This window comes from Bombina bombina, chromosome 6 (genome assembly GCF_027579735.1).
Source record: "Bombina bombina isolate aBomBom1 chromosome 6, aBomBom1.pri, whole genome shotgun sequence".
Lineage (NCBI taxonomy): Eukaryota > Metazoa > Chordata > Amphibia > Anura > Bombinatoridae > Bombina > Bombina bombina.
In genome coordinates, this window is record NC_069504.1 from 1,088,410,992 (window position 1) to 1,088,424,611 (window position 13,620).

Genomic DNA, 13,620 nt, shown 5'->3' on the forward strand with positions numbered 1-13,620 from the left:
TTTTTTTTTTGTCTCTCAAAATATAGGTTTTCTTGACCTTAAACTAGCTGAACCTGGTATATAGGAGAGGTCTGAAGACTTTTTATTAAGGCAAATAAAAGTGCAAACAGAGTGCTCTAATGTTTTACACTACTGCTTGTATATAAATACAGTGTTCTCCAATTTAAAAATAAGCCAATATTAGGTTCAAATTGGCTAATATTTGTTTCTGTTTATGCAAAAATTATCATTAAATCAGTTTGTTAAATTATGCCTTTACCTTGTGCTTTAGATAGTTTAAGTAATAATTATGTAACAGATGTTATACTGCCCTCAACTGGCTACTTCACAATGCTACCCAGATACCAATATTTTCTGTGAACACTGAACTATGTAATTTAACCCCTGCAAAGGGATTAAACACATCGTTGAAGTCCATTCCAAAAATGCACTAATCTGAACTTGTGAACACATCTGAGTTAATAACGAGGCATATGTGTGAAGACACCAATCACCAGCTAACTCTCAGTAGTTTACGATATGTACATATGCTTTTCAACAAAACATACAGAGAGAACAAACTTAATTTAATAGAAGTGAATTTAAAAGGGTCTTAAAATGACATGCTCCCTCGGAATTTAACTTCCTATCCCTTTTTATTATTATTTTTTTCCCCTTATAAAATATTTACTCGTCTTATTCCTTTCAGGTGTGGAATATCAAACAGATGATCAAACTAACACAAGAGCACATTGAAGCCCTGCTAGACAAATTTGGTGGAGAGCACAATCCCCCTTCAATATACTTGGAGGTAAGTGCAATCAGAGTAAACATAAGTTATTTTATGAAAAGGTAAAGTATAAAATAATTTAACCTTTTGCATTGCAGATTTTTAAAACCTATAAGACCAAACATCTACCTACCCCCTACCCCGTTTCTCCCCTTATTTTGGTATAATCCCAGGTTTTGTAAAATTTCAATCAGGATGATGTAGGCTGGTTTATCTGTGTATCTTTCTTTTTTGCAAGAAAGGTATAGTGGGTATAAACCTAAAAAAGCAAATTTTATGTACTACATTATGTTCCATTTGTAAACTTCTGAAGAAATATTTCTCTTGTAAGCTGTATCGAGTCCACGGATTCATCCTTACTTGTGGGATATTCTCCTCCCCTACAGGAAGTGGCAAAGAGAGCTGTTTATATAGCTCCCCCCTTAGCTCCACCCCCAGTCATTCTCTTTGCCTACTCTAAGTAACTAGGAAGTGCAGAGCGACTGTGGTGACAAAAATGTTATTTCTTTTATTTCTCAAGCAAAAGTTTGTTATTTTAAATGGTGCCGGTGTGTACTATTTACTCTCTGGCAGAAAAGAGATGAAGATTTCTGCAAGGAGTATTATGATCTTAGCACTTTGTAACTAAGATCCACTGCTGTTCTCACAAGGGCTGAAGAGTACAGGAACACTTCAGTTGGGGGGAACGGTTTGCATGCTAAGCTGCATATGAGGTATGTTCAGTCTATATTTCTTCTAGACAGACTGTGTTTATTCTAGAAAAGACTGGCAATATCCCCATGAGGGAAGGGTAAGCTGTATTCAGACACTTGGATAGGAATTTCAGCTTGCTTGAAGGGCTCATTTGTTACTGGTGACACTGTTAGGAAAAAACGTTTTTGTTTGTTCAGTAAATGATGCAATTATAACGTTTTTTGAAGTGATTAAAGGGGTCATTGTGGCTTGTTTTTGGGTTTTTAACCCACATGGTTATTTAAGAGACACTGGAGTTTTTCTGATAGGCCTCAAAACATCGAGTGAGGTGGGAGGGGCCTATTTTCACGCCTCAGTTGCGCAGTTTCTTTTCCTCAGAGACATCTAACTGCCTCTCCAGAGTTCCTGCTGTGTTTGAGGGCTGTAAAGGTGGTTTTCCCCCCACAAATCGTTCTGAAGGGCAGGTAGGCGCCACAGCAGAGTTGTGGCAAGGTGCTGGAAGTCTTTTTTTTTTTTTTTTTTTTTAACGGTTTTCAAGTTTTTTCAATCCGGTTTTGCCATTAAGGGGTTAATTGTTTATTTGCATAGCTGTGCAAAGTTACTAAGGCTGTAAGATACTACTGTAAAAATTTCGTTAAGTTTACTGCTTTTTTTTACACTGTTTTGCAGAACTTGTGCAGCTTTTTTTTCTCTTAAAGGCACAGTACCGTTTTATTTCTAAGTGTTATTTACTTTGATTACAGTGTTTTCCAAGCTTACTTGTTACATTACTAGTCTGTTTAACATGTCTGACACCAAGCAAAATCCTTGTTTAATATGTTTGGAAGCCATTGTGGAACCCCCTCTTAGAATGTGTCCCAATTGTACTGATATGTCTATAAATTATAAAGAACATATTAGTATTTAAAAATAGGGCAATAGATGATTCTCAGTCAGGAGTAAATGAGGGTTCGCCATCTAGCTCTCCCCAAGTGTCACAACCAGTAACGCCCGCACAAAGGACGCCAAGTACCTCTAGTGCGTCACATTCATTTATTTTACAAGACATGGGCACAGTTATGAATACAATCTTCACTGAGGTTTTATCCAAACTGCCTGGTTTACAAGGAAAGCGGGACAGCTCTGGGTTAAGGAAAAATGCTGAGCCGTCTCATGCTTTAGTAGCCGTATCGGATATACCCTCACAATGCTCTGAAGGGGCGAGGGATTTGTTATCTGAGGGAGAAATTTCTGATTCAGGAAAGACGCTTCCTCAGACAGATTCTGATATGACGACCTTTAAATTTAAGCTTGAACACCTCCGCTTATTGCTTAGGGAGGTATTAGCAACTCTAGATGATTGTGACCCTATAGTGGTCCCAGAGAAATTGTGTAAAATGGATAGATACTTAGAGGTTCCTGTTTACACTGATGTTTTTCCAGTCCCTAAGAGGATTGTGAATATTATTGCTAAGGAGTGGGATAGACCAGGTATTCCGTTCACTCCCCCTCCTGTTTTTAAGAAAATGTTTCCCATATCTGACACCATAGGGGACTCATGGCAGACAGTTCCTAAGGTTGAGGCAGCTATTTCTACTCTGTCTAAATGTACAACTATACCTATTGAGGACAGTTGTTCTTTCAAAGATCCTATGGATAAAAAATTAGAGGGTCTCCTGAAGAAAATTTGTTTATCAAGGTTTTTCTCTTCAACCTATTGCATGCATTGTTCCTGTAACTACTGCATCTGCTTTCTGGTTTGAGGCTCTTCAAATGGAGACTCCATTAGAAGAAATTATGGACAGAATGAAGGCCCTTAAGTTGGCTAATTCTTTTATTACAGATGCTGCTTTTCAACTGGCTAAATTAGCAGCAAAGAATTCAGGTTTTGCCATTTTAGCACGCAGGGCGTTATGGCTTAAGTCCTGGTCTGCTGATGTGTCATCTAAGTCTAAACTTTTGAACATTCCTTTCAAGGGTAAGACCCTATTCGGGCCTGAACTGAAAGAGATTTCAGACATCACTGGAGGGAAAGGTCATGCCCTCCCTCAGGATAGATCAAATAAGATGAGGACCAAACAAAATAATTTGTTCCTTTCGGAACTTTAAGAGTGGTCCCGCTTCAGCTTCCTCTGCTACAAAGCAAGAGGGGAATTTCGCTCAATCCAAGTCAGTCTGGAGACCTAACCAGGCTTGGAACAAGGGTAAACAGGCCAAGAAGCCTGCAGCTGCCTCTAAGACAGCATGAAGGGGTAGCCCCCGATACGGGACCGGATCTAGTAGGGTGCAGACTCTCTTCGCTCAGGCTTGGGCGAGAGATGTTCAGGATCCCTGGGCTTTAGAAATTGTGTCCCAGGGATATCTTATGGAATTCAAGGGCTCCCTTCCAAGGGGGAGATTTCACATTTCTCGATTGTCTGTAAACCAGACAAAGAGAGAGGCGTTCTTACGCTGTGTAGAAGACCTACATACCATGGGAGTGATTCGCCCAGTCCCAAAAGAGGAACAGGGACTAGGGTTTTATTCAAACCTGTTTGTGGTTCCCAAGAAAGAGGGAACTTTCAGATCAATCTTGGATCTCAAAATTCTAAACAAGTTCCTCAGGGTTCCATCATTCAAGATGGAGACTATTCGGACTATTCTACCTCTGATCGAGGAGGGTCAATATGACTACCGTGGACTTAAAGGATGCGTATCTACACATCCCTATTCTCAGAGATCTTCATCAATTCCTCAGATTCACCTTTCTAAACAGGCATTACCAGTTTGTGGCCCTTCACTTCGGATTGGCCACGACTCCCAGAATTTTCACAAAATTGCTAGGGTCCCTTCTGGCGGTTCTACGACCACGGGGCATAGCAGTGGCGCCTTATCTAGACAACATCTTAATTCAGGCGTCGACTTTCCAGCTAGCCAAGTCTCACACAGACATCGTGTTGGCTTTTCTGAGATCTCACGGGTGGAAGGTGAACATAAAAAAGAGTTCTCTCTTCCCTCTCAGAAGAGTTTCCTTCCTAGGGACTCTGATAGACTCGGTAGAAATGAAAATATTTCTGACGGAGGTCAGAAAGTTAAAACTCTTAACCACTTGCCAAACTCTTCATTCCATTCCTCGGCCATCAGTGGCTCAGTGTATGGAGGTAATCTGACTCATGGTAGCGGCAATGGACATAGTTCCTTTTACCCACCTACACCTCAGACCACTGCAGCTATGCATGCTCAAACAGTGGAATGGGAAAAATGCAAATTTATCTCCTCAACTGCATCTGGACCAGGAGACCAGAGATTCTCTTCTCTGGTGGTAGTCTCAGGACCACCTGTCTCAGGGAATGTGTTTCCGCAGGCCAGAGTGGCTCATTGTAACGACAGATGCCAGTCTGCTAGGCTGGGGTGCAGTCTGGAATTCCCTGAAAGCACAGGGCTTATGGTCTCGGGAGGAAGCTCTCCTTCCGATAAACATTCTAGAACTGAGAGCGATATTCAATGCACTTCAGGCGTGGCCTCAGTTTGCTATGGCCAAATTCATCAGGTTTCAGTCGGACAATATCACGACTGTAGCTTATATCAGTCATCAAGGAGGAACAAGGAGTTCTCTAGCGATGATGGAGGTAACCAAAATCCGGTGGGCAGAGGATCACTCTTGCCATCTCTGTGATCCACATCCCAGGAGAAGAGAACTGGGAGGCGGATTTTTTAAGTTGTCAGACTGTTCATCCGGGGGAGTGGGAACTCCATCCGGAGGTATTTGCCCAGCTGTTTCAGCTATGGGGCACACCAGAATTGGATCTGATGGCGTCTCGTCAGAATGCCAAACTTCCTCGCTACGGGTCCAGGTCCTGGGATCCCAAGGCGATACTGATAGATGCTCTAGCAGTACCTTGGTCCTTCAATCTGGCCTATGTATTTCCACAGTTTCCTCTCCTTCCACGTCTGGTTGCCAGAATCAAGCAGGAGAGAGCTTCGGTAATTCTGATAGCACCTGCGTGGCCACGCAGGACTTGGTATTCAGACCTAGTGGACATGTCCTCGGTTCCACCGTGGACTCTGCCAATGAGGCGGGTCCTTCTAATCCAAGGTCCGTTCACGCATCCAAATCTAATTTCTCTGCATCTGACTGCTTGGAGATTGAACGCCTGATTCTATCTAAGTGTGGTTTCTCTGAGTCAGTCATTGATACCCTGATTCAGGCTAGAAAGCCTTTCACCAGGAAGATCTATCATAAGATTTGGCGCAAATATCTTTATTGGTGTGAATCCAAAGGTTACTCGTGGAGTAAGATTAGGATTCCTAGAATATTGTCTTTTCTCCAAGAAGGTTTGGAGAAGGGATTATCTGCTAGTTCCCTAAAAGGACAAATATCTGCTTTGTCTATTCTACTTCACAAACGTCTGGCAGATGTTCCAGACGTTCAAGCATTTAGTCAGGCTTTGGTCAGAATCAAGCCTGTATTTAAACCTGTTGCTCCGCCATGGAGCCTTAACTTAGTTCTTAAAGTTCTTCAAGGGGTTCAGTTTGAACCTATGCATTCCATAGATATTAAGCTTCTATCTTGGAAAGTTTTGTTTTTTGTAGCTATCTCTTCGGCTCGAAGAGTTTCTAAGCTATCTGCTTTACAATGTGATTCACCTTACCTTGTTTTCCATGCAGATAAGGTGGTTTTACGTACCAAACCTGGGTTTCTTCCTAAGGTTGTTTCTAATAAGAATATCAATCAAGAGTTTGTTGTTCCTTCTTTGTGTCCTAATCCTTCATTTAAGAAGGAACGTCTGTTACACAATCTTGATGTGGTTCGTGCTTTAAAATTCTACTTACAAGCAACTAAAGATTTCAGTCAAACATCTTCTTCTTTGTTGTTTATTCTGGTAAACGGAGAGGTCAAAGGGCTACGGCTACCTCTTTCCTTTTGGCTGAAAAGCATCATCCGTTTGGCCTATGAGGCTGCTGGACGGCAGCCTCCTGAAAGGGATTACTGCTCATTCTACTAGAGCTGTGGCTTCCACATGGGCTTTTTAAAATGAGGCTTCTGTTGAACAGATTTGTAAGGCGGCGACTTGTTCTTCGCTTCATACTTTTTCCAAATTTTACAAATTCGATACTTTTGCTTCTTCGGAGTCTATTTTTGGGAGAAAGGTTCTACAAGCAGTGGTGCCTTCCATTTAAGGTCCCTGTCTTGTCCCTCCCTTCATCCGTGTCTTAAAGCTTTGGTATTGGTATCCCACAAGTAATGATGAATCTGTGGACTCGATACATCTTACAAGAGAAAACAACATAATTTCTCTTGTAAGGTGTATCCAGTCCACGGATTCATCCATTACTTGTGGGATATTCTCCTTCCCAACAGGAAGCTGCAAGAGGATCACCCACAGCAGAGCTGTCTATATAGCGCCTCCCCTAACTGCCACCTCCAGTCATTCTCTTGCAGCTCTCGACAAGGGAAGTAGCTAGAGAGATGTGGTGCATTAATGTAGTTTATCTTCAATCAAAAGTTTGTTATTTTCAAATGGTACCGGAGTTGTACTATTTTAGCCTCAGGCAGAAAGTTGAAGAAGAGTCTGCCTGTGGTCTTTGATGATCTTAGCAGGTTGTAACTAAGATCCATTGCTGTTCTCACACATAACTGAAGAGATGAGGTAACTTCAGTTGGGGGAATAGCGTGCAGGGTCTCCTGCTATGAGGTATGTGCAGTTTTAAATTTTTCTAGAGAAATGATTCGCTAGAAAATGCTGACAATACCGGATTTATTTAAGGTAAGCCTGATTAGTGATTTAATAACGACTGGTATCATGCTTGCTGTAAAGGGTAATATTTTTATTATTTACTCACATTACTGAATAGATATAACGTTTGCTGAAGGTGTATGAACGTTTATTACATATTGGTGATAAAACTTTATTCTGGGGCCCAGTTTTTTCCACATGGCTGACTAGATTTTGCCTAGGGATAGTTTTTTAAGGCCCTCTCACTGAGTACAGGCTGGGAGGGGCCTATTTTCACGCCTAAATTGTGCATTAGTTTTTGCAGTTTGAGACATCCAGCTTCCCTGAAGGAGTCCCCTGAACATTTAGGACCTCTCTAAAGGGTTTTTGTGCCTTTCAAAGTCGTATGGGCAGGTAGGGTCACAGTAGAGCTGTGGCAGTTTGGTGTGACTGTTTAAAAACGTTTATATTGTTTTTTTGATCCGGTTTTGAAACTAAGGGGTTAATCATCCATTTGCAAGTGGGTGCAATGCTCTTTTAGCCTATTATACACAAATTTCGTAAGATTTACAGCTTTTTTCACTGTTTTGCAGTTTCTGTGATTGTTTTTTTCTCTTAAAGGCACAGTACCGTTTTTATTTTCTGCTTGTTCAGTTATTAAAGTGTTTTCCAAGCTTGCTGGTCTCATTACTAGTCTGTTTAAACATGTCTGACATAGAGGAAACTCATTGTTCATTATGTTTAGAAGCAATCGTGGAACCCCCTCTTAGAATGTGTACCAAATGCACTGATTTTACTATAGATTACAAAGACCATATTCTGGCTTTAAAAAATTTATCACCAGAAGAAATTGACAAGGAGGAAGTTATGTCGTCTAACTCTCCCCACGTGTCAGAGCCTATAAATCCCGCTCAGGGGACGCCTAGTACATCTAGCGCGCCCATTGCGTATACCTTGCAAGACATGGCGGCAGTTATGAATCATACCCTTACAGAGGTATTTTCTAAACTGCCAGGATTGCAAGGAAAGCGAGACAGCTCTGGGACTAGAATAAATACAGAGCTCTCTGACGCTTTAGTAGCTATGTCTGATACACTCTCACATTATACTGAAGCTGAAGCAGGGGAGCTGCAATCTGTGGGTGAATTTTCTGATTCAGGGAAGATACTTCAATCTGATTCTGATATGTCTACATTTAAATTTAAGCTTGAACACCTCCGCGTATTGCTCAGGGAGGTTTTAGCAACTCTGGGCGACTCTGACACTATTGTAGTCCCAGAGAAATTATGTAGTTTGGATAAATACTATGCAGTACCTACTTACACTGATGTTTTTCCAATCCCTAAAAGGTTTTACAAAGGAATGGGATAGACCAAGTGTACCGTTCTCTCCCCCTCCTGTTTTTAAAAAGATGTTTCCTATAGACGCCGCTACGCAGGACTTATGGCAGACGGTCCCTAAGGTGGAGGGAGCAGTTTCTACTCTAGCTAAGCGTACCACTATCCCTGTTGAGGACAGTTGTGCTTTTCTAGATCCAATGGATAAAAAATTAGAGGGTTACCTTAAGAAATTTTTTATCCAGCCTCTTGCATGCATTGCCCCAGTCACTGCTGCTGCGGCTTTCTGGTTTGAGTCCCTAGAGGAGGCTCTACAGGTGGAAACCCTGTTGGAAGATATTATTGACAAGCTTAGGGCCCTTAAGCTAGCCAATTCATTTGTTTCTGATGCCGTTGTTCATTTAACCAAGCTAACGGCTAAAAATTCAGGTTTTGCTATTCAGGCGCGCAGGGCGCTATGGCTTAAATCCTGGTCAGCTGACGTGACTTCAAAGTCTAAACTTCTCAACATTCCCTTCAAAGGACAGACCCTATTCAGGCCTGGACTGAATGAGATAATTTCTGACATCACTGGAGGAAAAGGTCACGCCCTTCCTCAAGACAGGTCCAACAAATTAAGGACCAAACAGTCTAGTTTTCGGCCCTTTCGAAACTTCAAGAGTGGCGCAGCTTCAACTTCCTCTAACACAAAACAAGAGGGAACTTTTACCCAGTCTAAGCCGGTCTGGAGACCTAACCAGGCTTGGAACAAGGGGAAACAGGCCAAAAAGCCTGCTGCTGCCTCTAAGACAGCATGAAGGAGCAGCCCCCGATCCGGAAACTGATCTAGTAGGGGGCAGACTCTCTCTCTCTCTTCGCCCAGGCTTGGGCAAGAGATGTCCAGGATCCCTGGGCATTGGAAATTGTGTCCAAGGGTTATCTTCTGGAATTCAAAACCTCTCCCCCAAAAGGGAGATTTCATCTCTCACTTTTATCTGCAAACCAGATAAAAAGAGAGGCATTCTTACATTGTGTTCAAGACCTTCTAATTATGGGAGTGATCCACCCAGTTCCGCAGGAGGAACAGGGTCAGGTCTTCTATTCAAATCTGTTTGTAGTTCCCAAGAAAGAGGGAACATTCAGACCAATCTTAGATCTCAAAATCTTAAACAAATTTCTCAGAGTTCCATCCTTCAAGATGGAGACTATTCGAACCATCCTTCCTATGATCCAGGAGGGTCAATATATGACTACCGTTGACCTAAAGGATGCTTATCCCGATACACAAAGATCATGATCGTTTTCTCAGGTTTGCCTTTCTAGACAGGCACTACCAGTTTGTGGCTCTTCCCTTCGGGTTGGCCACGGCACCAAGAATCTTTACAAAGGTTCTAGGTTCCCTTCTAGCGGTCCTAAGGCTGCGAGGTATAACAGTAGCCCCTTACTTAGACGACATTCTGATACAGGCGTCGACTTTTCAAGTTGCCAGGTCCCACATGGACATTGTTCTGGCATTTCTGAGGTCCCATGGGTGGAAGGTGAACGAAGAAAAGAGCTCTCTATCACCTCTAACAAAAGTTTCATTCCTAGGGACTCTGATAGGTTCGGTAGAAATTAAGATTTACCTAACGAAGGCCAGATTGTCAAAACTTCTAGACTCTTGCCGTGTTCTTTATTTCACTTCTCGTCCTTCAGTGGCTCAGTGTATGGAAATAATCGGTTTAATGGTAGCGGCAATGGACATAGTACCGGTTGCCTGCCTACATCTCAGACCGCTGCAACTTAGCATGCTCAGTCAGTGGAATTGGGGATTACACAGATTTGTCCCCTCTACTAAATCTGGATCAAGAAACCAGGGATTCTCTTCTCTGGTGGCTATCTCAGGTCCATCTGTCCAAGGGGATGAGCTTCCGCAGGCCAGATTGGACTATAGTAACGACAGATGCCAGCCTTCTCGGCTGGGGTGCAGTCTGGAACTCCCTGAAGGCTCAGGGCTCGTGGACTCAGGAGGAGACACTCCTTTCGATAAACCTTCTGGAACTAAGAGCGATATTCAATGCTCTTCAGGCTTGGCCTCAGCTTGCTGCGGTCAGGTTCATCAGATTTCAGTCGGAAAATATCACGACTGTAGCCTACATCAACCATCAAGGGGGAACAAGGAGTTCCCTAGCAATGTTAGAGGTTTCAAAAATAATTCTATGGGCAGAGGTTCACTCTTGCCATCTATCAGCTATCCATATCTCAGGAGTAGAGAACTGGGAGGCAGATTTTCTAAGTCGGCAGACTTTTCATCCGGGGGAGTGGGAACTCCATCCGGAAGTGTTTGCACAGTTGATTCAACGTTGGGGCAAACCAGAATTGGATCTCATGGCGTCTCGTCAGAACGCCAAGCTTCCTTGTTACGGGTCCAGGTCCAGGGATCCCAAGGCAGCGCTGATAGATGCTCTAGCAGCGCCTTGGTCCTTCAACCTGGCTTATGTGTTTCCACCGTTTCCTCTGCTCCCTCGTCTGATTGCCAAGATCAAGCAGGAGAGAGCTTCAGTGATTTTGATAGCACCTGCGTGGCCACGCAGGACTTGGTATGCAGATCTGGTGGACATGTCATCCCTTCCACCATGGACTCTACCGCTGAGACAGGACCTTCTACTTCAGGGTCATTTCAACCATCCAAATCAAATTTCTCTGCGTCTGACTGCTTGGAGATTGAACGCTTGATTTTATCAAAACGCGGTTTCTCCGAGTCAGTCATTGATACCTTTAATTCAGGCTTGAAAGCCCGTCACCAGGAAAATCTATCATAAGATATGGTGTAAATATCTTCATTGGTGTGAATCCAAGGGTTACTCATGGACTAAAGTCAGGATTCCCAGGATATTATATTTTTTCCAAGAGGGATTGGAGAAGGGATTGTCAGCTAGTTCCTTAAAGGGACAGATTTCTGCTCTGTCTATTCTTTTGCACAAGCGTCTGGCGGATGTTCCAGACGTTCAGGCATTTTGACAGGCTTTAGTTAGAATCAAGCCTGTGTTTTAAACCTGTTGCCCCGCCATGGAGTTTAAATTTAGTTCTTAAGGTTCTTCAAGGGATTCCGTTTGAACCTCTGCATTCCATTGATATCAAGCTTTTATCTTGGAAAGTTCTGTTTTTGGTAGCTATTTCTTTGGCTCGAAGAGTTTCAGAGTTATCTGCCTTACAGTATTATTCCCCTTATCTGATCTTCCATGCAGATAAGGTAGTTTTGCGTACCAGACCTGGGTTTCTTCCTAAGGTGGTATCTAATAAGAATATCAATCAGGAGATTGTTGTTCCGTCACTGTGTCCTAATCGTTCTTCAAAGAAGGAACGTCTATTACATAATCTTGACGTGGTTCGTGCTTTTAAGTTTTATTTACAAGCTACTAAGGATTTTCGTCAAACATCTGCATTGTTTGTTGTTTACTCTGGACAGAGAAGAGGCCAAAAGGCTTCAGCAACTTCTCTTTCCTTTTGGCTGAGAAGCATAATCCGTTTAGCTTATGAGACTGCTGGCCAGCAGCCTCCTGAAAGAATTACAGCTCATTCCACTAGAGCGGTGGCTTCCACATGGGCTTTTAAAAATGAGGCTTCTCTTGAACAGATTTGTAAGGCGGCGACTTGGTCTTCGCTTCATACTTTTTCTAAATTCTACAAATTTGATACTTTTGCTTCTTCGGAGGCTATTTTTGGGAGAAAGGTCTTACAGACAGTGGTGCCTTCCGTTTAAGCACCTGCCTTGTCCCTCCCTTCATCCGTGTCCTATAGCTTTGGTATTGGTATCCCACAAGTAATGGATGAATCCGTGGAATGGATACACCTTACAAGAGAAAACAAAATTTATGCTTACCTGATAAATTTATTACTCTTGTGGTGTATCCAGTCCACGGCCCGCCCTGTCATTTTAAGGCAGGTGTTTTTTATTTCTAAACTACAGTCACCACTGCACCCTATAGTTTCTCCTTTCTCTTGCTTGTCTTCGGTCGAATGACTGGAGGTGGAAGTTAGGGGAGGAGCTATATAGACAGCTCTGCTGTGGGTGATCCTCTTGCAGCTTCCTGTTGGGAAGGAGAATATCCCACAAGTAATGGATGAATCCGTGGACTGGATACACCACAAGAGAAATAAATTTATCAGGTAAGCATAAATTTTGTTTTATGCTTACCTAATAAATGTATTTCTCTTGTGATGTATCGAGTCCACGGCCCACCCTGTTTTTTTAAGACAGGCATATATATTTTTATTTTAAAACTTTCAGTCACCACTGCACCCTATAGTTTCTCCTTTTTCTTCCTAGCCTTCGGTCGAATGACTGGGGGGTGGAGCTAAGGGGGGAGCTATATAGACAGCTCTGCTTTGGTTGCTCTCTTTGCCCCTTCCTGTAGGGGAGAATATCCCACAAGTAAGGATGAATCCGTGGACTCGATACATCACAAGAGAAATACATTTATCAGGTAAGCATAAATTTATGTTTTTTTCTTTTGCAAGATGTACCGAGTCCACGGATTCATCCTAACTTGTGGGATATTGTCCTTCCTGACAGGAAGTAGCAAAGAGAGCACCACAACAGAGCTGTCTATATAGCTCCCCCCTTAACTCCACCCCCAGTCATTCTCTTTGCTGGCTCTAAGCAGGAAGGGTAAAGAGAAGAGGTGTTAAACTGTTTTATTTTATCTTCAATCAAGTGTTTGTTATTTTTAAATAGTACTGGTGTTGTACTATTTACTCTCAGGCAGGACATAGATGAAGATTTCTGCCTGGAGGATGATGATCTTAGCATTTGTAACTAAGGTCCACTGCTGTTCCCACAGAAGCTGAGGAGTACAGGAAAACTTCAGTGTGAGGAATGGTTTTTTGCTATACAGCAATGAGGTATGTTCAGTTATATTTTCTGCAGAGACTGTGTTAACTCAGAAAGGCTGACAGTATCCCCATTAGGGGAAGGGTAAGCAGTAATCCTAGTGTTATCAGAGGTTTTTACTAGCTTGCATAAAGGGTTAATTTCTTTCATGTAATTAGCAAGAGTCCATGAGCTAGTGACGTATGGGATATACATTCCTACCAGGAGGGGCAAAGTTTCCCAAACCTCAAAATGCCTATAAATACACCCCTCACCACACCCACAAATCAGTTTTACAAACTTTGCCTCCTATGG

The 13,620-nt window shown here is 42.6% G+C and overlaps 1 protein-coding gene across 1 annotated transcript in view; it reads left to right on the plus strand.

Annotated features, from left to right (window-relative positions):
* The first annotated feature begins 691 nt into the window (after window positions 1-691).
* Window positions 692-13,620, plus strand: part of BRAF (B-Raf proto-oncogene, serine/threonine kinase) — a 375,820-nt gene continuing 362,891 nt past the window's right edge. Inside the window, exon 1 of the mRNA XM_053719002.1 lies at window positions 692-790. Coding sequence (XP_053574977.1) covers window positions 707-790 — 84 coding nt within the window. The 5' untranslated portion in view covers window positions 692-706. The remainder of the gene's footprint in view (window positions 791-13,620) is intronic.